General features: G+C 41.7%; 1 protein-coding gene across 2 annotated transcripts in view; it reads left to right on the top strand.

Moving 5' to 3' along the window:
* LOC138740606 (CRACD-like protein) overlaps nucleotides 1-26,530 on the top strand; it is a 78,650-nt gene that overhangs the window by 10,524 nt on the left and 41,596 nt on the right. For both annotated transcript variants that reach the window (XM_069893486.1, XM_069893485.1), the window contains exon 2: nucleotides 25,111-25,187. In XM_069893486.1, the coding sequence (XP_069749587.1) occupies nucleotides 25,111-25,187 (77 nt within the window). The remainder of the gene's footprint in view (nucleotides 1-25,110; nucleotides 25,188-26,530) is intronic.

Genomic DNA, 26,530 nt, shown 5'->3' with positions numbered 1-26,530 from the left:
TGTCCACTCTGTCTAAGCCTCTCATAATCTTATATTAAATCACTTCTTATCTTTCTTCACTCCAAAAAGAAAAGCCTGAGCTCTGTCTACCTTGCCTCATAAAAACACGTTCTCCAATCCAGACAACATCCTAGTAAATCTCCTCTGCACCCTCTTCATAGCATCAATATTCCTCCTGGAATATTGGAAGTGTGGTCCAACCAAAATTTCCCATCCATGTATTTGTCTCAATATCTCTTAACATCACAGTGGACCCACCTCTATCGCTTCCTTGAGCAGCTCATTACGTATACTCTGTGTGAAGAACCTATCCCTCAGATCCTGTGAAATCTTTCTCCTCTCATCTTAAACCTACACTCTCTGTCCCTCCTCTTTTGGATATATTTTATGGATTTTGGGCTGCTAATTATGAAAACCACCTTAAAACTTTCCTATCACATATTGGGTTTTCTTTTGGTATAGCCTATTTTTGAGATTTCCTGCCATATTTTAAGTCTACTAGCTTATTGCCCACAAAGCAAGCTGTTTTGGTCAATCCAAGCATGCCTGGGCATGCACTCAGTTCAGGTGCTATGCAAAGGTTGTCCTAGGCCTGGGCATGCTTAGAAGACATTTAAAGATGTTGTTGAGAATTTTCTTGGCAAGTACAGAGCACCAAACTACATCCAGCTGATTGACAACATGATTCAAGCATACAAAATTATGAAGTGCATGTCATTGAAAATTCATTTTCTGCATTCGCACTTGGTCTTCTTCCCTGCTGATCTTGGCGCAGTGGATTGATGGGGCAAGGGAGCACACGGTCATAGATTATACACATACACACACACACTGTTTGCATTTGTTGTTTTTGCATAATTTACAAATTACATTGCAAGTGCAGAGTGCAAACCAGAGATGCACTGGTCAGAGTTAAGTTGGTGGTAAGTTCAAATCGTATAACATGACTCTGGACACTCATTTACAGTTAATCCCAATTTCAATTTAGTTGTACTTTATGGGGCTTAAACATTTATTCTGCTCTTGTTTAATGTTCATTTAATTATCAAAATTTAAGTTAAAAACAAATTAATTTAAAAATAAGGATTTAAAAACTCAAACCCCGTGCGTGAATACATAGAGAGACTGATCAGCAATGGTTTGCACATGGTAAATAAATGACCAGATGAAAGTTTTAGATGGTATTAGCAGAATATTGCTGAGGAATTTGATTGTAATCCTTCATTTGTAAAGTATACTCACCTACAACATGCCAAACTCCAGAATTGTTCCATTTAGCCTTGAGTCTGCTGAATAAGCAGGGATCTTGTGGGAATATCAAGAATTAGGAAAACTGTCATAATTCAATTGTGCCTGACTACTTTTAATTTCCTATATTTAGGGGTGTAAGAGTTGGAGAGTTTCCCCTAATAGTTCAAAGGTTCAAATGTTCCTTTTATTATCATGTTATAATACATTAAACATGTAATACGCTTGATATACTTCATCTTTTATCTTCCGTAAAGCAGTCCATAGTGAGTTAACTAGCATGCAAATCAGAGCAAGTCTTGCCAAATTACTGGTGATGGATTATTTTCCCCATTTTTCACTCCTTTTGCTCATATGTCCCTGAGAAATACCTTCCTCTCAAAAATGTCATTTATATGCATTCTGTTCTCCTTGAAATATCCAATTCTGTTGATGGCTTTCCCAGAAATCTTCAGAGATGCTTGAAGAATAATTCTCCTAGCCAGTTTCTCCCTCAACCTGATTCCCTAGGACAATGCCAATAACACATCATGTTGCAGACTGGGGTCCCAATCGAGGCACCTGCTGCGTTTTGACAAAGATACGTTCGCAAGGTATTACTAATGGTAGAAATAAACACGAATTCCCTGTCCTGCAATATTCAGCACTGTACATGAAATCCCATCTAATACCACAGTTTTCATCTTGGAGTCAATATAAGTAAACCTAGGCATTTAGCATCAAGTATTTATATGATGTGGCAACATTATCAATAAAACTTCAATTATTTATTTCAACATCCATCCTCACAGGGAAGGTAGCAAAAACTTGCTTTTACTTTTTATGCTGAAGCTTACTGTTGTACCTTCTGCCTAGGAATTTCCTTTTTCCATCCATTGCATTTCAGAATTCAGCCGAGGCAGAGCAGCTGTACTTTATTACACATTTAAAAACACAGAATGGTATTTGAAGCACTCGGTCACATTGAAAAGGAAAATAAAGATGTCTACATATGAGAGTTATATATCAATGGGCTCAATATGGAACGAACATGCACACACACTAGAGGGGTGTTTCAGGATACATGAACAACCACAAGATTTAGATGAGGACGCTTTGTTTTTGCCAGACAATTGTGATTCTTTTGAATTTTTTACCCCAGAGAACTGTGGGGAATCATTCAAAGCTGAGAAAGATATTCAGGCACCAGGGGAATTAAGGCTCATGGCCACCAGCAGGAAAATGGAGCTAAGGCCAAAGTTCAGATCAGGCATGATCTTATTGAATGGTATTGGAGACCTGAAGGTCAGCATGACCAAGTCAGGATCCTATTGCTTATATTTTGATGTCTGCAGGGCTTATGTCTAGGGAGGCTTGATATCACATTACCATAGGGGCCGTACTTCATATGTAATTGGCTGTAGAGGCTGAGCTGTGATCTTGAAAGACTCTAAAAATGTGGTTTCTTTCTCAAACATCTTGCGCACAATCATTGAGATATGCAAAAGGAAGTTACTGCAGACAAAAGAAATCTGAAATATAAACATCAAGGGCTGCAAATGGTATTCCCTCTGGGCATCCACCAACCAGATGGCATTCACATCAACTTCTCTGGTTTCCATTAGCTGACCTGCGCCCCCCCCCCCCACCCACACACACACACACACACACACACACACACACACACACACACACACACACAAAATCTATCACTATATCTCCTTTCCTCTAGAACTGTCTCTCTCTCCCCTTTTTTCTCTGTTACCTTTCTCCCAGCTCTTCATTCACAGAGACAAACACCCCTTCCCCCATCAATTCTCATCTTTCCTCTCTCCTGTCCATATACAATTAACACTTTTTGTCTTTTGGTCTGTAATCCTCTCCTGTCTTTCCTTTTTTCCAGCCTTTTAATTCAGGGGCCTGCCTGCCTTACACTCATACCCTGAAGAAGGGCTCAGGCCCAAAACATCAGTTATATATCTTTACCTCCTAAGGACGCTCTGAGTCTGGCTGAGTTCCTCCAGCATTTCTGTTTCTTCCACTGCAAGTGGTCAGCAGGTCCTGCAGCATTCATGGTCAACACAATAGTGTTAACATTTCAGGTCAGTGACCTTGTCATCCATTCTGTCTGCTTGTTACTCCCATTCTTTTTTAAATAGTCGAGTTTAGATTCACAGACCGAGGGAATGATTTCAACGAAGATTAGGATGAGTTGGTAGAATTACTGCAGGGCTTATGTGTGTTCCCCTTAAGGGCAATGCTTGATCGGGCACAGGATTCCCATGCCATTGTGGATGCATCCATGTTACAATCAACAGGGAATTCCTTATTTTCCAGAGGCAACACAAAAAAAAATAACCAGCTTTTTTTTTGGCCACCTTGAATCTTGGTGGTAGTTTCATTTCAAATAGTACAACTATTTGAACCAAGTGCATATCAAGACTTAAAACCAATTTGTCCTGCCTTAAACCTAACACCCCTTCTCTTTTGTGTATCGATAAAGTTGATACTACTCTCACAAGATGGATGGAATTGGATATTTACTACCCTACCAGTAGGAGGATGGGGTGTCCAGTGTCGAGATGTGCTGGTTTGTATTTGTTGGTGCCAAACCCTATCCTTTATTATAAGCATCATTCACTATCTTTGCTGAACACCTTCCCACAGTAAAGCTCTGACATGAGGCATCCAGAAGCTATGGGTCCATGCCCATCCATAACGCTCATCACATATTCATCCTTTTCTCTCTTCTGTACGAGTTTGATACGCTATCTCAGTTGAATGGGTTCCTTCAACTGGGCATGGTTTTTAAAGCCCTCTTCACACAGCAGCGTTACATTTAAGAGCAAAATGAGCATAGAATATAGAGCATAGAAAAAAGAGCTTAGAACATAGAGCAAAGAACATAGAACAGAGTATATATGAGCAAGGTACGAAGAACATGTCGTGTAGAACATTGAACAGGGGATAGAATATAGGACTTGGAACATGGAACATTGAACATGAAGCATAGAACATGGAGTATAGAATGTAGAACATAGAGGATAGATTGTAAAACATGGAACATCGAACATAGGATGAAGAGTGTAGAACACAGAGCATAGAACATGGAGAATAGAATGTAGAACATGGTACTTAGAACATAGAATATGGTGCAGTACAGCACAGGTACTATCCCTCTGTGCCAACCATGACGTCAATATAAGCTAATGTAATCTTCATGCACATGGTCTACATCACACCATCGCCTGCCTGTTCCTGTGCTTGTCTAAATGCCTCTTAAATGTTGCTGTTGCATTTGCTTCCACTTTTTCATTGTTTTACATGGCACAAGAAACACATTTATTTCAATTCAAATCAAGTAAATTCAATTCAATAAACCTCCTCTGCTGATATGTTCCTGACTCCTTTCACTCCCTGCCTTGCAAATCTCCTTTAAATGTTATTTAACTTCATTAGAATAAAACATAATAATAAAGCTAATTTAATTATTCAAATTATAAATTCCATTTTTGCCAAGCAATATATCTTGTTCGCACCTTCTTATCATTTGGCACAGCCCAGTTGTTATCAATGGATTCACAATTCAATTTCTTGTCCAGATCCAGGAACAACTTTTGGAGAGTTGGGCTCCTTGTTACTGTTACAAAATTTATCCTTGAAAGGATTTTTCCCAGTATATGCTTATGTTTAGTTTGGTCCTGTTCCTCAGTTGCATTTGTTATGATTCAACAGCGAACATTAAAAGAACAGTAATAGATATTATTCTGGGAGAAAACACAGACCTTTTTGACTGCTATTTAATTATAAGCTAAGTTTCAGTTCATTTGTCACAAAATCCCCAGTACTGTACAGTGAGAAGGATTCTGCTGCGAAAAGACTAACAAATTAACTCCAACATTTGTACAGCCATGTAAAAAGAACAATTTACAGACAATAGGATTGCAATGAAAAGAAAGATCTATTAGCACCAAGCATGATAGCACTTATATGGGGTTCGTTCAGGAGCCTGATGGCTGCGGGGAGAAACTGTCTTTAAGGGATGGCATGGTTAGCTTTAACAGTTAGCACAATGCCTTTACAGCACCAGTGATTGGGACCGGGATTTGAACCACATGCTGTCTGGAAGGAGTTTGTACATTCTCCCCATGGGTTTTCCCCAGGTTCTCCAGTTTCCTCTCACTGTTTGAAACATAATAGGGGTTCATTGTATGGCATGGAATTGTGGGCAGAAATGGCCTGTTTCCGTGGTGTATGTCTAATTTAATTTAATTTAAGCCGGTAGGTGGGCTCTTGAGAGAGAGAAGAGAGTGTGTCTAGGGTGTGATGCGTCTTTCAGTATGTTGGCTGCCCTTTCCGAGGCATGGGAACAAGTAGATGGAGTCCATGGAGGAAAGGGAAGTTTTCTTCATACTCTGAACTGCATTCACCACCTTCTGCAGCTTCTCCTATCTTGTACCATGCTGTGAAGCATCCAGCAAATATGTTTTCAATGGTGCATCTGTGGAAGCTGTTGACGGACAGGGCCAATATGTTTAATTTCCTTCGTCTACTGCAACAGAAGAGGCATTGGTGTGCTTGCAAGACTGTTGCATCAATGAGTTTGTCTCAGGTTAGGTCACTGGAGATGTTCATTCCTAAGACCTTGAAGCTATCTACTCTTTTGACTTCAGCACCATTAATCTGGACAGGGGTGTGGGTGCCGCCCTTGTCCTGTCCTTGTCTTTCATCTTACTTGACTTTCAATCTCCTTTGTGAATTCCGTTTTATCATTATTCAATACCCAGCCTACTCTTGTGATGAAGCTGTCAAATTTGAAGCTAGAGTTGAAACAGTGCCAAACAGCCATGATGGAATTGTGGAGCAGACTCGAGGGGCCATATGGCCTAATTCTATATCTTATGATCTTCCTCCCTCCTCCCCTACCTTTTCATTCAGGTATCTCCCAAAGAAGGGCTCAGGCCCAAAACGTCAACTGCATTTTACTTCTTCTGGATCCTGTGTGACCTGCTGAGCCAGCTCCCGCAAGCCACATGGTTGCAGCTTGATTGAATGCTTTTGGTTATGTTGAAGTGGTGCACTGAGGTAGCAGCAAACTCAAAGACTGTACAACAGGCTTTATTCAGATAAAAGTCTGAACACCGGTTCAAGCTTTGGTGGCTCCCGTGTGACTCGCTCAGGAGGGGCCGACTCAGGTCTATATTCGGGTCGGCTGATTGACAGCCGGCCAGGTGGAGTCAACCCTTAGGTGGTCATCCTGCAGGTACAGAGATCGCCTCCTTCAGTAGGCTGGTGGTCGTACCACCATAGTTGAATGCCCGATAACTATAACAGGGGATGTGATTTCAAGATCACGTGATGGGATGTTTTAAGCAAACTGAGAACGTAGTTAGGGCCTTGGTTTAGCACTGTGCAAGAATGGAGAACAGCACAAAATACAGATGTGGGATCTTGAGCAATCCATGAGCAGCTGGAGGGACTCATTGGGTCAGGGTGGGAATGGTCAATCAATGTTTCAGCTCAAGACCCTTCACGGAGATCCTTTAGTCTCATAAAATGGGTCCCAGCCCGAAACGATGCCTGACCATTTCCACCCATGGATTCTGCCTGACTCATTGAGTCCCTTCAGCTTCACTAGTTTGCTCATCAGTTACAACATTTGCTACATTATAAACATAATCTTTATTCAGCCAGTACTTCTGGCAGTAAAGAGGCTTTTGAATTTGTGAAAGATGACTGAAAATATTCAGACTTATTTGCCTTTAATGTACTCTGAGATCAGTGCTGGTGGGTGGGTGGAAAGGGGGAAGGGGTGTGGTGATGAGGGGAGTAATACCTTGGCTTCAGTCCATTAAATATTTCTTGACCAGAAATGAATTTTGGAACATTTCTGGGCTTGTTAATTCACAAGCAGAGCACTGGTGGAGTTCAGTAAGTAAATATTTTTTTTAAGAATTGGCAATAAACCTCAGAAGATCTGCAAGATGTTAATCATATCTAACAAGCACAGTAACGAAGGCAGGAAATTATCATGATTGCACAAACACTTAGAGACTTCCTTGGAATCAAGGAGTAGATCAGTACTTACAAGACAGCCCCAAGTGTGTATCATTATTTAAACGAGATTCTAAGGACTGTATCAGTATTTGCAGGAATCCAATTGGCTGTATAATTATTTGCAAATATCCCCAGAGCTTTATTGTGTTCAACACAGAATTCCCTGGAATATTTCAGCATTTCTGGTAAATTTAGACTGCATATTTTTAAACTATAATATTGCCTGAATTGAAAAGTAACCCCATGATCTTGAGGTGTAAATGTTGGCTTGGACTATAGGATTAGCTCTTTTATCCACACCATAATGGTGCCATTGTATTTTTTAGACCAGCCTGAAATGAAAAGGGGCATCAATAACATGCTTCATGTGAACTGCAGCACCTTGTATTTCTCCAAAAAGAGTATCAGAGGCCATTTGACCCATTGAGTTTATACCTACTGCCCTCCCTCCCTCACATAGACATGATCCATCGGGATCATTGTCTGAAGAGGGCACACAAAATCATTGAGGACTCCTTCCACCCCACACACAGTATCTTTCAGCTGCTCCTGTTGGGAAAGAGATACAAGAGTATCAGAGCTAGCTCCACCAGGCTGAAAAACAGCCTCTTCCCATGGGCAGTGAGAATGCCGAATGATCAAAGGAAATGTTCACACTAACCATCCAAGACTCTCATATTCATGAAGCAATATTTATTTGTATCTATGTACGTGTGTTATGTCTGGTTGTGCATCTGTACATTTTGCACTGAGGACCGGAGAACGCTGTTTCTTCAGAATGTACTTGTGTTCTCTTTGGCTTGGCTTCGCGGACGAAGATTTATGGAGGGGGTAAAAGTCCATGTCAGCTGCAGGCTCGTTTGTGGCTGACAAGTCCGATGCGGGACAGGCAGACACGGTTGCAGCGGCTGCAGGGGAAAATTGGTTGGTTGGGGTTGAGTGTTGGGTTTTTCCTCCTTTGCCTTTTGTCAGTGAGGTGGGCTCTGTGGTCTTCTTCAAAGGAGGTTGCTGCCCGCCAAACTGTGAGGCGCCAAGATGCACGGTTTGAGGCGATATCAGCCCACTGGCGGTGGTCAATGTGGCAGGCACCAAGAGATTTCTTTAGGCAGTCCTTGTACCTTTGCCAAACTGTGAGGCGCCAAGATGCACGGTTTGAGGCAATATCAGCCCACTGGCGGTGGTCAATGTGGCAGGCACCAAGAGATTTCTTTAGGCAGTCCTTGTACCTTTGTACTTGTGTAATCAAATGATAATAAACTTGAACTGAACTTGACTTGACCAACTTACAGATCAATCCCAGTCCTCCCTCTTATTTCACTGTAACATAATTCATATGCCCATCACCTCCATCCCAATTCTCCCACCAGCTCTCTATACCCAGTGGCAACTAACTGTACCAAATGAACCCATCTTTGGTAGGCAGGAAGATACTGGAGCGCTCAGAGGACACACACTTTTGGAGAAGGTACAGTCTCCCTACAGATAGCATGGCTGCTGGTCTGGATTTTAGAGAGTGGGGAGAGGAGGCACAGCACTGCTTTGCAAGGTTCTTCCACCCAATCCTAATCCCAACTGCTCTAGTCTTTAAACAGCTTGTTAAAGGGTTCATTCATGTTTTTTTTTTAAAACATCCTTCAAAGTTAGTGTCTGTGCCCAAGATGGGATGCTTGTGCTTGGCAGCATACCATGAGGGGTTGAAGACTCCATGAAGCAGTGGACCAGCACAGGGCACCAGAAAATGCCAGGACACTGTCCTTTGAGAAGGAGAAGCATAGGAGATGACCCAACAAAGCAGTGACCACTGCAGCGGACTAAGGAGGTGCTCAGCAGCAGAAGGACCCACACAGACTGTGGACTGCTCATGGAAACCAGTCTCCAGCAGCCCACATCCTGTGTGGGTCCTTTTCTCTCTTTTGCTTCTTGTTCTCCTATTGTTAGGGGCACCTGGCAATTTGGTGATTCGATGTTTGCATTACAGCAGACAAAAGTTAAAGTATATCATGTATTCTATATTTTTATCAAACTGATTTCCTTGTTGTCCGCACCAGAATTCATGGAGGGAGAAGGAATTTGTTTGTGAAAGTGATCAGAAATAGAAAAATTAAAATCATCCAGAGTGAGAAGTATCAGGGAGGCGCTCAGCAGGTCTTACTGTATACATTGGAGTTAAAGATATAAAACTGGGAATTTTCATGTTCCATCTGGGCAACCTCTAACCAGATGGCATTAACATCAACTTCTCTGGCTGAAACGTTGCTTATATATCTTTATTTCCGATGGATGCTGCAAGACTTGCTGAGTTCCTGCAGTATTTCTGTGTTTTTACCACAATCATGGCATTTGTGTTTCATCCCAGCCTGGTGCTCTATTTATTTAAGTTCTTGGGAGTCACTATCTTGGAGGATCTTTACTGGACCAACGCAATAATGGCATCGTTAAGAAAGCTCGTCAGCACCTCTTCTTCCTGAGGAGTTTGCGGAGATGTGTGGTGGAAAGTGTGCTGATGGGCTTCATTGTGGTCTGGTATGGAGACACCAGTATGGAGTGCAAAGTTCTGCAAAAAAGTAGTTGACACGGCCCAGGACATCACAGGAAAAATCCTCCCCACTCTCGAGAACACCTACAGGAAATGCTGCCGTCGGAGAGCAGAAGCAATCATCAAGGGTCTACACCACTCAGCACCCACTCTGTTCTCTCTGCTACCATCGGGAAAGAGGTGTGGGTGCCACAAGACTTGCACCACCAGGTTCAGGAACAGCTGCCACCCGTCCATCATCAGACTCCTCAACAACAAAGTCAATCAGGGACTTACTTTTGCTCTTTATTGTTTTTATTTGCTCTCTGTATCATGCAATCAGTTAGTTGACATTTCTTTATTTGTTTATTTTTGCACTTACAACAAGGGGTCATTCTGCCTCACCCACAGAGGGAAAAAAAATTCTCAGGGATGTATGTGGTGAAATGTATGTATTCTGACAATAAATCTGAATCTGACAAACTAATTCTAAACATGTCATGTTCATGGCCAATTTTGGCACCAGATGTTCCTGAATACTTCAGAAAAGCATTATTAATTTAAACTAGGAAGCAAGCTTCTTGTGCAATTGCATGCTATGTACTGGGTTGTTCTTTGGTGAGGTCAACAAAGGTGATGTAGAGTCCACGCTGCTGAAGATCCAGCTGCGCTGGATGGGTCACGTCTCCAGAATGGAGGACCATCGCCTTCCCAAGATCGTATTATATGGCGAGCTCTCCACTGGCCACCGTGACAGAGGTGCACCAAAGAAAAGGTACAAGGACTGCCTAAAGAAATCTCTTGGTGCCTGCCACATTGACCACCGCCAGTGGGCTGATAACGCCTCAAACCGTGCATCTTGGCGCCTCACAGTTTGGCGGGCAGCAGCCTCCTTTGAAGAAGACCGCAGAGCCCACCTCACTGACAAAAGGCAAAGGAGGAAAAACCCAACACCCAACCCCAACCAACCAATTTTCCCTTGCAACCGCTGCAATCGTGTCTGCCTGTCCCGCATCGGACTGGTCAGCCACAAACGAGCCTGCAGCTGACGTGGACTTTTTACCCCCTCCATAAATCTTCGTCCGCGAAGCCAAGCCAAAGAGAAGACTGGGTTGTTCTATTGAGATGAACTTCTGTTTATTTGATTCTGCTAGGCTACTACAAAAGAGTTATGACTCCTAAGAAGCTTCACGGTAGGATATTGATATCCCTGACGACATTGTCACTGATGCAACATACTTAACAATAGAGTAAATGTGAGTTTCATACAGCAGTCTGGAGTTTGTCTGTCACTTGGCATATTGTTTACAGACTGAAACACTCATCAGCCAACAATGCAATCATTCTCCATAAATTCTAACAATTCTACTTCATGCATCTCACTCTGAGTTACAGAGCCACAAGGCAAAGAGATGTGGTGAGTTTTCACTCACCATCACTCACCATCCCGTCCAATGTTACTTTTCCTTTTGGTTGCTCCATTGGAACCCCATTGTGCAGTCTATTCCATTTTAAATTACTTGTTCATTGCCTTCAAATGCACCCGTAGTCTCCTTCTATCTCTGCAATCTCCAACAGTCCTGCATCCGTTCCTTTGTGGCCCTTTTGGGAGATCAATCATGCATAATCACTTGTGCTAAATGCTGTTGAGACCTCTGTCCCTTAATCAGGGATCTCCAAAGTGATCGACATTGACCCCCTGGGGTTGATGGGACTATTCAAGAGGTCGATAAATGTCAGAGGATTGAAAACGCTAGGGGAAGGGGGAGGTATTGATTGAACTTTTGTGGTGGAAAGCAGCAGCGGATCAATGGAAAATAGCACCTATGGCAGTGGTGGCCAACCTCTCATGAGAGTGGGCTTTGGTGGCCACCATTTTGTATTTGGCTTCGGCCTTTGAATATATTGAGGGCGAACAGGAGTATGGACTGAGCGTAGAAGAAAGATGTGTGTTCTTTGTACCTTTGGAAGCATCGCCCCCCCACCCCCATCCAGTGCCACTGCCTGTCCCCCCCAACCCTTTCCCCATCCACCACCGCCACCACCCTAACCCCTCGACCAGAACCGGGATTCGATGCCTAGGGTCAATGAGGGATAAGTATTCCATGAAGGGGTCAATGGTCTAAAATATTTGGGGAATCCTGCCCTAAATCTTAGAGCAGGATTGTGTTCTATCTCAGCCTTTGAGACTGCAAAATGTTTAATGATGAGGAAAGATTGGATTGGTTTGAGTTGTTTACTTTGGATTGGAAGCTTTTCATGCTTTCCAAACAAGTCAACAGGTATCTAAGTGCAACAGTTAGTGCAATAATAAATGCAACATTTAGTGTTACAGAGAGAAAATTCAGTTAAAACAGTACCAGAGCAACATTGTTTCATTAATGAGAGGCCAATTTACTAATAAATAGAAATGAAGGATTTCCATACAAGCACAAGTATGAGGGTTTATTGCTATATTTGTAAGTACAGTGTACAAATGCACTGAAATTCTTGCTACAACATGGCCAATATGTGCCATGAGACAGTTAAAAGAGATTATAAATATGAAACGATAGATAAATAATCACTGTTGCAGATAGTGGTGTTTCAGTCATGCAGACAGATCCTCTGGTGGTCTGAGAGTTGTTGATGGTGAAGGAAAAGGTTCAGGAGCCTGATTATTGTTCGGAAAGATAACACTGTTCTTGAACCTGGAGATGCTGGACTTAAGGCTTTTGTACCTCCTGAAGAGATTGTACATAAGAAATAGGAGCAGGAGGCGGCCACCCGACTCTTAGAGCTTGCTCGACCATCCAATGAGATCATTGCCAATTGAGCTCCATTTGCCCTTCTGTGCCCCATGACCTTTAACTCCCCTATTCTTCAAAAATCTGTCTGTGTCTTAAATACTGATGGAATGACTTCGTCATTTAACGAGGCAGCCTCTACTAGGCAGAGAATTCCACTGTGATAGGGATCCTCTCTGATTGATGTAGGCTGCCTTCTTGAGGCAGCACCTCATGTTAATGTCTTGAGGGGATGGGAGGTCAGTGCACGTCATGGACTTGGCCAGGTTTGAAACTTTTTGAAGTGAATGAAAACCAATGGCATAGATGTAAAGTATTTGGTATGAGGATCAATATTTCCTACATCAAAACAGAAACCATATTTTGTAAGCCCACCATTCTATCCAACTTCCTCCAGGAGACAATGTTTAGCTTCAGATTCCAGCATCTGTAGATCCCCAGGGGGAAAAAAAAAATCACTTGGTTTTGAAATCTAACTACTTGATAGGACTTGTAAATGACTGTAAAGAGGCAATTTTAGATCTTTTTGCATGGGTAAGTCCAGCATTTTGTGCAAATGATGGATTTGAATTTTTATACATTCTAGTTTCTCTTTCCACGGATGCTGTCTGCCGTGCTGTGTTTCCACTACTTTCCATTTTTTTTAATTTCTGTAATTTCACATGTTGAAGAGTTTGGTAATGAAGGTAGGGATGAAACATTTTTGCTTGTGGTAAATTAATTGTTTTTAATGAGGGAGTCACCATAAGGCACAACTTGTGTGCCTTAGCAAACATTTTTGGGTCAAATAGGAAATTTGAAACCCTTTATTTTCTGTTTAAATTTCCTGTGCAAAACACAAATGTTTATTACAAATTGCATAAAAAGATCAGGGATGCATGTTATGTCATGCATGTACTCTGACAATAAATTTCAACTTTGAACTTACCAATTCATACGAATAGCAGCATGAAGCCAGTAATAATTTTGTTTATTAAACCTTCAAAGTAGAAAGTGTGGCTTTTTTTTTCATGTTGGTGATCACCTGTCACTCCGTCATATGCCTGTTCATTATCTTCACCTGTACTTTAGCATTCTTGCCTTCAGCAATGGTCATATATTTGGATTATTAGACATATAAGATTATGAGAGACGTAAGTAAGAAGGAAAGCCAGCACCTTTTTCCTGTGATGACAGAGGGAAGTGGAGGAAAGTTTTATAGAAGATGGGGTTTTTTTTTTTTTACACAGTATGGTGGATGCCTGGAATGCTTTACCAGGGTCAGTGATGGAGGGTCCTACAATAGGGACATTCAAAAGACATATAGATGTAAGAAAAGAGGGTTGTGGGTGTAAGGGAGGAAATGATTAGATTATTGAGGTTTATATGGGTTGGTACAACATTACGGGTCGAAGGGCCCATACTATGTTGTAATGCTTGATATTATAAGCTTAAGTCGTACTTCAGATGCTAAAGCACATTATTTCAGGCTATCACTGATCTAAGGAAATATTGCATTGTTGGAGTTAGTGTCATAGCATCAAGGAGAGGTACCGTATGGAAACAGGCCTTTTGACTCATTCATCCTGTACTGACCCTGAACAACCCATTGACACCAATGCAACATAATGGATCAATTTCTATTCGTTGGATTACTATACTACAATGTATGATGCTACAATTACTTGCTTGTGGGTGAGACATTGAAACAAGGCCTTTGCTCTGCCACCCTAGGCTGATTAAAAGCCCTGTATTTTGAATAACAAGTTTCCTTAAAATTCTGGCCAGATTGATCAAACATCAGACGATCTGATCTTTATCACATTGTTGTTTGTGAGAGATTGGTTTGAGTAAGTTGCTTGATCTTCCATAACTATTTTACCAAAAAGAAGTTGAATAAACTAGTTGGTCAAAGGAGCTATAATGAGAGAGCTTTCTGCTGAAATAATCACCAGAATATTTGAAGATCCTATAAACCTTCCACTGAAATCTACCATTACTTCCAATTCTGTTTCCCAATTTCACTTGACCAGCTGAAATTGCTTCCTCTTTTAAATCCCGTAAACTCACACTATGGCAAAAATTTGTGACCATAAATGAGATTGATCAACATACCATGGATAGGTGGAATAGACAGGCCGATGGTCTAATTCTCCTAGAAATAGTTCGGTGGCAGCACGGTTGGCATGACACTATTAGAGCTCCAGTGACCCAGGTTCGAATCTGTCGCTGTGTGCTGTATGTTCTCCCCATGACCACATGGGTTTCCTCTGGGTGCTTCAGTTTCCACCCGCCCTTCAAAAACATATGGGGGTTAATTGGGGTATATGGATGGCATGGGTTCATGGACTGGAAGGGCCTGTTACTGCTGTATGTCTAAATTAAAAGTTCAGCTGCCATTTCATTATGGAAGAGATTAACTCTTAGCACAACCCTCCCCAAACCTGCAATCTATTCAAACCCATTTCCACACTTATCTAAGAGAGGTTTGAGGCCGAGAGAGCCCCCGTGGGTGGCAATGTTTTTCTGTCAGCATCTTTACAGCATTTGTGCAAAGTAGCTATTGCTGAGAACTTGGTAATTCATGTGATTTAATGATTTTGAACATTACCTCTAAATGGATTTGCTCTGATTGTCTCGGCCTTTGATCAAACAATGTCTTCGTTGATATAGGTTTAACTCACCTTTTCAATCATCTCACTGCGGTTTAGTTTAGCATAGAGGGATTGATCTACTTGGAATGTAGATGATTATTGCTATGTGATTTGTCTTGGCTTTAATGGTTATAACTCCATCAATACTACAATAATTCTGCTTGGTTGAAGTGCAGTGATTAAGTTACAATTCTATCCGCTCACATTGTGATTTAAAGACAAGAATTCAATTCCCACCATGGGAGCTCGGGAAATTTAAAACTAACTGAAAATTAGTAAATTTGGGATTAAACATATTTCCTTAAAGATAACAATGATAGGAATGGAGGACATCTGCCTAATGGAGAACATCTGCCTTCAAAACCAATCTGGCCTATTTGTGACTTCAAAGCATTACTGTTGATATTAACTCCATCAGTTCATTGCAACGTGGACAATAAAACCTGGCATGACCATCCTGTAAGTGAGTAAATGAAAAAAAAAGAATAATTCAGCATTTTCTTCACTTGCCATAAATTCAAATAAAAGTTGAATTGAATTGTTTATTGTCACAGGTACCAATGAACAGTAAGAATATAAGACAACAGTGTTGGGAGTTGCACGACAGTTGTCAAATAGTGTAGGTACAGAAAAATACAAAAACATGGTGCAGAGAATAGAAAATAGTACAGTGTGAGAGCATATCTTGTTCAAGAAACAGACAGCAATGTCGACAGTATATCTTTGTCTCCTATGGACACTGAAAGACCAGCTGAGTTTCTCCAGCATTTTGGTGCGTTTTTACAATAGGGGAGAACCAAAAATCTCATAATCTCACATAGTTCAGTTCCACCTTCCAGCATCTGACAAAAGTCAAGTACAAATGTGTCTGGTGTTATTACTTTGAAGTACTAATTAAAATTTTAAAACAAAAACTATAGCCAGGCCCTATTTTTGGTCACTGTTATGATTGCTGAGGGACCAACATTGCTTTCGATTATCTTTTCAGGTTGAATGTCAAAGTAAAAGAACAGGATATCCTAAAGATGGCTGAGATTAATTCAGCATCAATCGGAGACAAATGACTCCTTCATTATTTTGCCCTTTGTAATCTTTTCTGTAATATTTGGGTGCATTTCAAATCTCAAAACCTTTCCAAACACAATACTAATGAAACCAATTCTTTATAAGATTTATTATTTTTCTTGGGTAAAATATATATTTTTCATTTAATCGATCCGTTGACCTTTTCTTTCACTTTGAGGAATAATTTAGTGTGGTACAGTTGACATAGTGGTTAGCGCAATGCTGTTACAGTGCCAGTGACCCAGGTTCAAATCCGGCGGTGTCTGTAGGGAGTTCATGCATTCTTCCCTTGTCTGTAGAGGTTTCCTCTAGGTGTTCTGGGTTCCTCCCACCCTTCAAAACAAGCAGTGATTGTGAGTTAATTGGGTGGGGGGGAAACCTGTTATCATGTTATATGTCTATATTTAAGTTTAAATTTTATTAAGAACATGATAGAAGCTGATTCCGGCTATTTAAACCCATGCTACCCAATTACACCCAAATTAACCTACAACCCCAAACTTCTTGGAAGGCGGAAACAAACTGAAGCACCCGGAGGAAACCTGCATGGACACGTGAGAATGTACAAACTCCAGATAAGGTCAGATTTGAACCCCGGTGGCTGGCATTGTAACAGTGTTGCGCTAGCAATGCTGCCTAATGTGACCCTTGCTTGTACAGACTATATAATCCAAGTGTCACATCCACAGCATCTCACTGCATTGACGTGGTGGGATAATTGCTCCATCCATTTAACATATTTGGTTGATGAATCGCTGGCAATGCACTGGTTTTCTGGCTAATTAATGAGCCTTTCTGCTTTCAAGTTGCAGTTATTATGCTTGATTCTGATACAGGGTGTCTTCAGTTCCTCTGTGTTGCCATCTGTTAGACAGATCACAGACCCATGATGTAACACTCTTAACTCCAAGCTGACAGCTGATATATCTGGAAAGCAAATATCTGGCTTCCTCTCCCCTTTCATTTTTTTCTCTTTATTTCTCCACCTATAACCTCCAGCCACTCCCAAATCCACCCCTCCCACACAATTCCATCTGTTCAAAGTTCGCCCCCCCGCCCCTTACCCAGCTCCATGTATCACCAACCTGATCCTGCCTCACCTTTCCCTCTCTATACTGGTTATCCATCTAATTTATTAAGAGATATAATGTGGTAACAGGCCCTTCTGGCCCATGGGCCTGGGCCACCCAAAAGCTCGCACATGACCAAATAACCTACTAACCCAATAGGTCTTTGAGGACACCAATGCAGACACGGAAAGAATATACAAACTCGGCGGATTCTGAACCTGTGTTGCTGGCACTCTAATAACATTACACTAACTGCTACGCGCACCTCAGCCACCCCTTAAAGTCCTCCACACCTTCCAAGCTCAAACTTTTCTTCAGCTGTTGCCACCTTAGGTCTCTTCTCAAAGTTTATGGGCCCAGGTTTTCTTTCTGAACTTCTACCGACAACATCAAATTATTTATATTGCATAAAGTGAAAAGAAAACAAGGCATTTACTTAAATTTATTGTGGTCCCTGGGGGGAGGGGGGTATAGGGACGACATTGTGAAAGGCTGCTCTATGCATTCAGTCTTTACTTCAAACATCGATTATCTTTTTGCATCCATACATAGTTAGATATTTCCTGACCCATTGATTTCCTCCTGGAGTGCGTTGTTTGCACTACAGTACTGCATCTGCAATCTCTTGTGTCAATGCAATATTCAAATGCTTCCCTGTCTCATTGCTTTCACAATACAATTAGATTCCATCCATAATATGAATTTTGGTGTGCATATTTAACTGTAAAGTGCACAGAACTCTTTCACAGTTGTGGAATGCAAAATAAAACCCACAGCTTCTTGCATTTTATGGTATTTTAACATAAAAGCTTCACTGAACATTGTGGCAGTTGCCTAAGAAGTACAAGGACAGGTTGATCACAGAGGCAGATGTTAAGGAGTTTCTTAAATGGGGAATCATGGATATAGAAGCTAGTATTACATGACAACAATGGAACCTTTACCTTTAGGAAGATCATTCAGGAGCTTAGAGTCATGACAATCGAAGATGTGGCCAAATACATTCAAGGAGGATGAAAAAGTCAGAGATTGGAGAAGCACGGACTCCGCTGCTGGCGGTGATTTCAGAAATAGAATGAGAAGAAATTGAAAAGAAGCAACTTGAGGAATGAGAATTTTAAAATGGAGGTGTTGAACCAGGATCAGCCAGACCAGTGTGGTGGGTGAATGAAACTTGACGTGCCTCCCATATTCTGGGAATTTCCAGGGAATAGAACGGGGCTGGTCAAAAGTGTGTTGGAATTTTCAAGTGTAATAAAAGCATAACTTCAGTTTTGCCCAGGCCATATGGGGTGAGGCTGTGACAGAGTGGAGCAGTGTTGTGGGGAGGAGAGAGATTTGGTGATGATATCTCAGTTTAACTCTCTGACCCATGGCTGCTCTTGGGGTTAAATATGAGACTGATTTTACAGGTACCTTGGTTTTGATCCAGATCGTGGTCTGAGAGCATAATTTGATTCTTTGTCATTTAAATTTTAAAATTTAGATATGCAGCACGGTAACATGCCATTTTGGCCCAGGAGCCCTGTAGAGTGCGTCGAAAGAATCAAAGGCTTGTTGATCCAAATGAAGGCTTTTATTAACTAGAAGACTGGGGCGTATCACATGTAGGTCGACCAGTCCAGAATGACCTGGTCTGGCTAGGAGCAACCCTTTAAGATCTGCCAGTAGGCGTGGCTATGGTCTCAGCCAATCACAGTCACCCTAGACGACCATCTGTACATATACACATTGGTGATAGAATCTGTACTACCGCACTCCCATGCTGCCTTAACTGACATACAATTAACATACAACTCCCGGTACATTTTGAAAGGTGGGAGGAAACTGGAGCCCCAAGGAAAACTCATACAGGCATGGGGAGGATGTACAGATAGCGCGGGATTTGAACCCTGGTCCCAATCGCTGGTGCTTTAAAAAGCATTGCACTGACTGTTGCGCTAACTGTACTGCCCTATATTGAAGATATTTTTTCTGTTATAATTACATAAGTAGAAAATACTGAGAGTTGCATTTCTTGCTTCTTTGTTTGCGGGTTGATTGGCAAGTCACTTGCTGATCCTACTGCTGGCATCAGGGAGCCGCCATTAGCCTCCTTTGGTAATGGATCTGACTGCCATGCAGAGACCTGGAAAATTTCTTCAGGCTGCTATCTCAGTGCAGTTCTGAGTATATGGAAGAAGATTAAGTTGGTGACTTTAGGAGAAATACACCCATTGTTGTCTTCATTTGGCCACACAATTCATATGTTTTTGGATGACTATTTGGGGAAAAATCCACCCCCTCCCACATGTTCCTGCCTCTGGAGTCCATAGTAACAAACCAAAATCTTCCAGACGAACTTTTGAAGCTTGAAATTTATTAGCACATCCATAATTCCAAGATCCAGATGCAATGAAATTGTTTCTTGCTGCAGGGTGTTAAATGAGAAAGTCTGTGTGATAGTACAGGATACTATCACCCATGTAAATATTTGTGTATATTTACATATAGTAATAGTGATTGGCTGAGAGCCGTAGCCACGACAACTGGCAGGTCATAAAGGGGTGCTCCTAACCAGACCCAGGTCAGTCTGGACCGGTCGACCTCAATGTACTACGCTCAAGTCTTTTGCTAATAAAAGCCTTGGTTTGAGTCAACAAGTCTTTGAGTCATTCGGCGCGCTACAGTCTGTAGGTGCGGCGGTCAAATGCAATACGCGAATGTGCTGGAGAAATTTAGCAGGATCCACAGGAAGTAAAGGGTTACCCATTTTTCGGGTCTGCACCCTTCATCAGTTGTCAGCAAAAATAGGCAGGAGCCTGAATAAACTGTATAACCAAAACCAGAAGCCTGTTTAATTGTAATTCACATACCATAAGAGAGAGAAAGAAAAGATAATAAGTATAAGATGAAGAGAAAAAGATAAATAATATGCAAAATGTCAGTAGTGCAAAGATCTTGCCTAAAATGTTGGTTATATATCTTTACCTCCAGTGGATACTATAAGATCTGCTGAGTTCCTCCAGCATTTCGGTGTTTTCACTGTGTCAGTCACGCTGATGGTTCTGTGGCAGTCATGGAGTAATGCTATTAGGCTCTTTCAGGTGGCCAGAATACCCCGATGTAAAGCCGCATATTATACTTCTATGCGGCTCTCGTGGTACCCACCTGAAAGAGCAGGAGGTCCCTCCGAAGTGCCCTTTCTAACCCTCCTCCGGGAGGGATAATCACTGGAGCACTGACATTGTCAGCCTGAGATGCTTGGCGCGAATTTGAAAACATAGTGTGCAGGCAGGATATCTCGTTCTGAACATTAAGAAAGGCTGAAACCATCATCAGTATTTCTCTTGCCTGCTCCGGGTCCGCAGTAATCCTGTGTTCCTTCTGCTTCTCCTTCATCACGCTTCACGTCAGTGGGCGGGAGTACAGCTGCAGTGGACAGGAGCCAGAGTGCACTCCGAGGTGCCTCTGTGCAGCTGTCCCTTTCAGGTGGACGGCGCGGCGCTTTCAGGGCTGCCACCTGAACGACAATTCCAAAGCTCTGTGTCCACTTCTGCAGGCGCATTCTTGGCAGAGAATGCACCTGAAAGCGGCTATTGTTAGGATAGTGCGTGGAGATTCAAGAGACTGACAGCTATTGAGGGGGGAAAAAAAACTATTCTTGAACTGAGAGATGCCAAACTTCTGTAGTTTGTCTGCAGCATAGTGAGATTGAGGGGTGAATTTAAGGCAGAGATTGATAGGTTCTAGGTGAGCCAGGGTATCAAAAGTTATGGGAAGAAAGCAGGGCAGTGGGGCTGAGTGGTGAAATGAATCAGCTAATGGTTAATTGGCGGGGTAGACTCGATATGCTGAATTGCTTATTTCTGCTTCTCCAGCTTATGGTCTCCTATGATCTGGCTGCCTTCTCAAAGCAGCACCTCACATAAATGTCTTCAGACCATCTAGCCATTGCTGAACTATTTATTCTGCCTAGTCCCATCAACCTGCACCCAAATCATAGCCCTCCATTCCCCTTCCATCCATGTATTGGTCCAAATTACTTTTAAATATCAAAATCAAACCCGCATCCACCCTTACCACTCTCTGAGTGTAGAGTTCCGAGGGAATATCTTGTCAGGCCCTTGGAATTTATCCACATTTATTTGTCTCAAGACAGCAAGCACCTCTTCCTCTGTCATCTCCTCACTCTAGTTTGCTTCACTTCTATTGACTCTGTATCTGTATCCTGAGTAAATATAGATGCAAGAAATCTGTTCACGATCTCTAACATCTTTTTTTTACAAGTTCAAGTTTATTATCATCCCGACAAAACAACATTCTCTGGTGAAGCAGACTTCAGTTTGCCTCCATTCATAGATGACCATTCTGGTCTTCAAGAGGACCAATTTTATCTTGAAGGAGGTATTGGACTAATGGCCTTGCTAACTTGGAAGCTGGCAAGGATTTGATGGGCCAGCTTTCCTCTGAACCCATTAAAGAAATAATAAATTCTTGGGTTACAACTGGTGAGATAGAAGATCAGAACAAGCCTCCTTTTGTTGACCTCATCTGTTCATCAACCTTGATATAATCAAGGAACCCCCTGTGGTAATGCCTGCGTATGGAGCCAACATTAAAGGCAGGGCCACATATGGCTGTGAGATGTTCAATGCAGGCATTCACTGGGAAAGCGCAGCCACTCAGAATAAGCGAAGGAGGATGCATTGTGAAACTGCTGCCGGTCAGCTTGGGAACTGCATTTGGGGGAAGGATGTGTGTGTGAAGGAAGGAAGGAGAGTAAACAAAGAGATAGAGGAAAGCAATTATCACTGTGAAAATAATATGTACATAACTCTGTCTCCTGAAATTTCAAAGAAACCAATGATATCATGAATTACTGGAGGAACAACGTGCTCAGAGTCAAGAGACCAAAGGAAACCACAAATCTGATTGGTGATGACTTGTTATATGATTAATAGCAAAATTAATACTATTCTGCCATAATTCTCTTGCTGAAGGGAGTAACTTGAGGGTAATTAATCATAGCTGGAAATTCTCCACAGAGTGGCAAGGTCTAAGTTAAGTCCAACTGTAAATCAAGCGTGTCAGAGGGTTAAAGGTGTCCAGAAGACTAAGAATTTTTTTATTTCACGAACATCGTTCATCCCACAGAGAAGAACAAGGGCAGCACATCATGGGAGCAACACTAACAGCTGCCACCCACCCCACACCCCCCCCCCCCCACCCCGCGCCACCTTCCCTCTATTTAATACATCCGTTTGGCTTGGAAAATAGATCACTGGTCCCTGAAAGGTCATTGTGTTGAAATCTTGGAACTCTTCACTCATGCCATCAAAGGTTATGGGTAGAAGGCCTGGTAGTGGGGCTGAGTGGGAAAAGGATCACCCTATGATTAAATGGCGTAGCAGATTCAATGGGCAGTACAGCCTATTTCTGCTCCTCTGTCTTAGAGTCTTATGGCCTTCTAGTCTTAACACCTCTTAACAGCTCACCACCACCTTCTCAAGGACCACTGGGGATGCGCAATAAATGCTGGCTTTGCCAGAGGTATCCAGATTTCAAAATAAAAAGAACAAATAAGATAAATTTGATGTAAAACAGAAAAGGGGCAAGCAGTATGAAGGGATGTTAGAAATCTAACATAAAACAGAAAATGCTGGAAATATTCAGTAGGTCAGGCAGCATCTGTTGAAAGAGAAACAGAGATAATGTTTCAGATCAAAGACCCCGCACCAGAATCTGTAGGGGCTGTTAAGGAAAGGAATTAGTCTCTCACTCCATGAGAATAACATGGGCACTCTGGATGGACAATCAGCTCTCTGTACAGCTCAAGTTCCCAGCTCACAAAGTTGTTAAATTGAGGAAGAGGTAGAGACAGCATGAGGGGGAGGAAAACAAATTAGATTAACACCAGTCACATATCACAGAATTTGACTGAAGAACTTTATGGCTGGGTCTGCTGTTTATATTTTGAATTCAGTAACTTCCAGTAATAAAGGCTGTTTTCTGCTTATGTCATGGAACACAGAATGTTGTTAACTATCAAAGGGATCATTATAAATATCTATCTGTCTGTAGGAATGACTAAAATATCTCCCAGACATACTCCTTTTGCAGTGTTATTTATTTCCATGCTTTCAGTCGCTTGGTTGATTTGAGTGATACTCATTTTCAAATCCCGCTGTGGTCCTCTCCTTCTTTTGCCTTTTAGTATATAAAATTGACCACTAAGAGGTGCTATAAATCATAATCATTATGAGTATTCTAACAAGCGATGTCATACACCAGAGAGCATGTGTTTTAGGGGAGACGGGGAAGGTTTAAAGGAGATGTATGGGGCAAGATTTTAACACAGAGTGGTGGGTGCCTGGAATGGGCTGCCAGGGGTACTGGTCAAAGAAGACACGATAGTAACATTTACTAGGTTTCACATGAAAGGCAGACACATGAGCATACGGGCGTGGTAGAATATGAATTGCATGCAGGCATAAGAGATTTAGTTTAATTTGGCATTGTGTTTGGCATGGACATGGTGGGCTGAAGGGCCTGTTCCTGTGTTGTAATGTTCGATGATTTAAACCCGCCTACTAATTATATCTCCTTGGAATAATTCTCCAAATTCTCGTTCAGGCACATCCTGCTCCTCTGTTGCCAGTTAACTCAGCGCCACCTTCTGGAATTGCTTCGTTAACTCTGCAAAGTTCAGTTCTTATTTGTATAGCCCGACAGAGGAGTATAGGTCCACGGTGCAGAACAATGCAAAATATATAGCACACAAACAAGCAAATTATGCATTTTTACAGTACATATGCACATGTATTAAATATTCTTAAAAGAGTTGAGTAATGGAGAGTTGTTTTAGCAGTCGTTCAGCGTTCTCACTGCTCGTGGGAAGAAGCTGTTCTTCAGCCTGGTTGTTTTGGCTCTGATACTTCACTGATTTTTGTGAGGTCTTTTTAAGCAACATTCCCGGAAAATCACATTGATGGGGAGTGGGGGTGGGGGGGGGAGGGAGAGCCCAGCCACTTTTATGGTCCTGAGGATTGACCTCCAATCTAATGCTCTACACAACCTACCAAACTGTGATGAGTAGAATAAACTTTAGAGGCACAATTTATTGCACTAAGAACTGAATGATGATGAGTTTCCAGTTAAACATCTTCTACTGTGGCTCAGTGCCGAATTCTTTTGTTAAAAGTTCAAAGTTCAAATATGACAGCGCATAAAACCCTAAGATTCGTTTTTTCCCTGTGAGCCAAGCAGAATTTCTACTTATCTGTAATTATAAATTGTACTCCAGAAAACAGATACTGTATGTATACAAAAGAGAGAAATGCAAACAAAGAAAATGTAAACAAACTGTGCAATACAGAAAAAAATATTCGGTAATAAATAATGTAAGTCTTTAAATAAGTCTCTGATAGAGTCTGTTATTTAAGAGTCTGATGGAGGAGGGGTAGCAGTTGTTCCTGAACCTGGTGGTACATGTCTTGTGGCACCTATAGCTCTTTCCTGATGGCAGCAGTGAGAACAGAAAAGTTCTAGGTGGTGTGGATACCTGATAATTGCTGTTCTGTGGCAGTGTTCCATGTAGATTTTACATTATGAAACATAATTGGATGTTTGTTTCTAGTTTACAAGTAAGTGCAAGTTATTGGTGCTGTTGATGTGATCCTCAGTGCTGTTGAGCAAGCCAAGTAGAATTTGCCATTTTAGATACAATTATTCCACTAATAATCTTACTTTTCTCCCCTTCCCACCCCAATCTGTAGAGATTATATCATGGCTACAGGAGTACCAGACACAAGACAAACGTCAGAGAACAAAGAATTGAATGAAAAGTCTTCAGGTACGTCATTTCCATTTAAACCATTGAACATCCTTTTGCAAATTGAAAACCCCTGTTACTGAGATGGGTTTTTGTCTATGAGTAATGGGAAAACTGGTTCCACAGCCAATGCAGCAGGATCATTGATCCAACATCACATAGTTTAGAATCCAACCATCGCAGATTGCAATGCATTTCATTGATTGTTAGTGTTGCAATTTGGTGTCAATTTTTGTGTCCTTGAGTATACTCAGAATCCAAAATGGGCTTCAAAAACAAATGTAAGTTCATTTGTTACTGTTGTGTTCATCCACAATTCGCACTCCAGTCACATTATGCCTGATATAGTGAGACAGGTCCTTTTGTGAACAGTCTTTATAAATCAACTCTAACATGGATATGGTATATAAGGTAGAACAGCACAATCACAGAATGAAGAGCTGCAATAAGAAAGAAATTGATTAGTACAAAGTGAAGGCATCATGAAAACACTGTAATTCAGGAGCCTGATGGATGTGAGGAAGAAACTGTTAGTGCGTGCTTTCACATTCTTATACTTTCTCCACGATGGAAGGAGGGAGAAGAGAGTGTGCCTGGGATATGATGGGTCTTTCAGTGTGTGCCTGCCTTTCCTGGGCAGTGGGAAATGTAGATGGAGACCATGGAGGGGAGGGAAGTTTATGTGATGTTCTGAGCTGCATTCACTGCTTTCTGATCTTGAGCAGACCAGCTCCCATCCCACGCTGGGGTCAGAGGGGTTCAACAAAGCAGTCAGGTCACAACTACCCATCAGGATTAGAAAGAGGCAAAGAAAAATAAATTACAAAAAGCTGCAGATACTGGAAATCTGGAACAAAAGCAGAACATCCTGAAAATGCTCAGTTGGACAGGCAGCAAGAGGGTGAAAGTTTCAGGTTGAAGCCCCTCCATTAGAAGTGGGAAAGAGAGATCCAAACAGTGGAGTTGACGGGGGAATGGATTGAGAAAATCTTGACCACTTCTTCAAAATAAACAGCTGGTTTTATTTTCATTCACTTTTAGATCTGGGCACCACTGGCAAGGCCAGCACTTATTACCCTTCCATTGTCACCCCTGGCAACTGAGTCAACCTAATTGGGTCTGGACTCTTGGTCTGTGTGTGTGGCTGTATCGGAGTCCAGACCCAATCCAGAATCAATGAAACACTGATGATTTCCTCCCATGAAGGTTATAAGATGAACCAGATTTTTTTTTTAAATAACCAAATAATCTCCACAGCTGCTATTGAGGGATTTGAACCGTATTTAGTGTTGTTGTTGTTAATACAATGTCTTTTATTACAACTCTGATGTAAACCAATGTACCATCAAATGCTTCATGCAAAA

This window comes from Narcine bancroftii, chromosome 8 (assembly GCF_036971445.1).
Source record: "Narcine bancroftii isolate sNarBan1 chromosome 8, sNarBan1.hap1, whole genome shotgun sequence".
NCBI lineage: Eukaryota > Metazoa > Chordata > Chondrichthyes > Torpediniformes > Narcinidae > Narcine > Narcine bancroftii.
The sequence above is the reverse complement of the archived record's forward strand: the minus strand, read 5'-3'. Positions and strand labels throughout refer to the sequence as shown.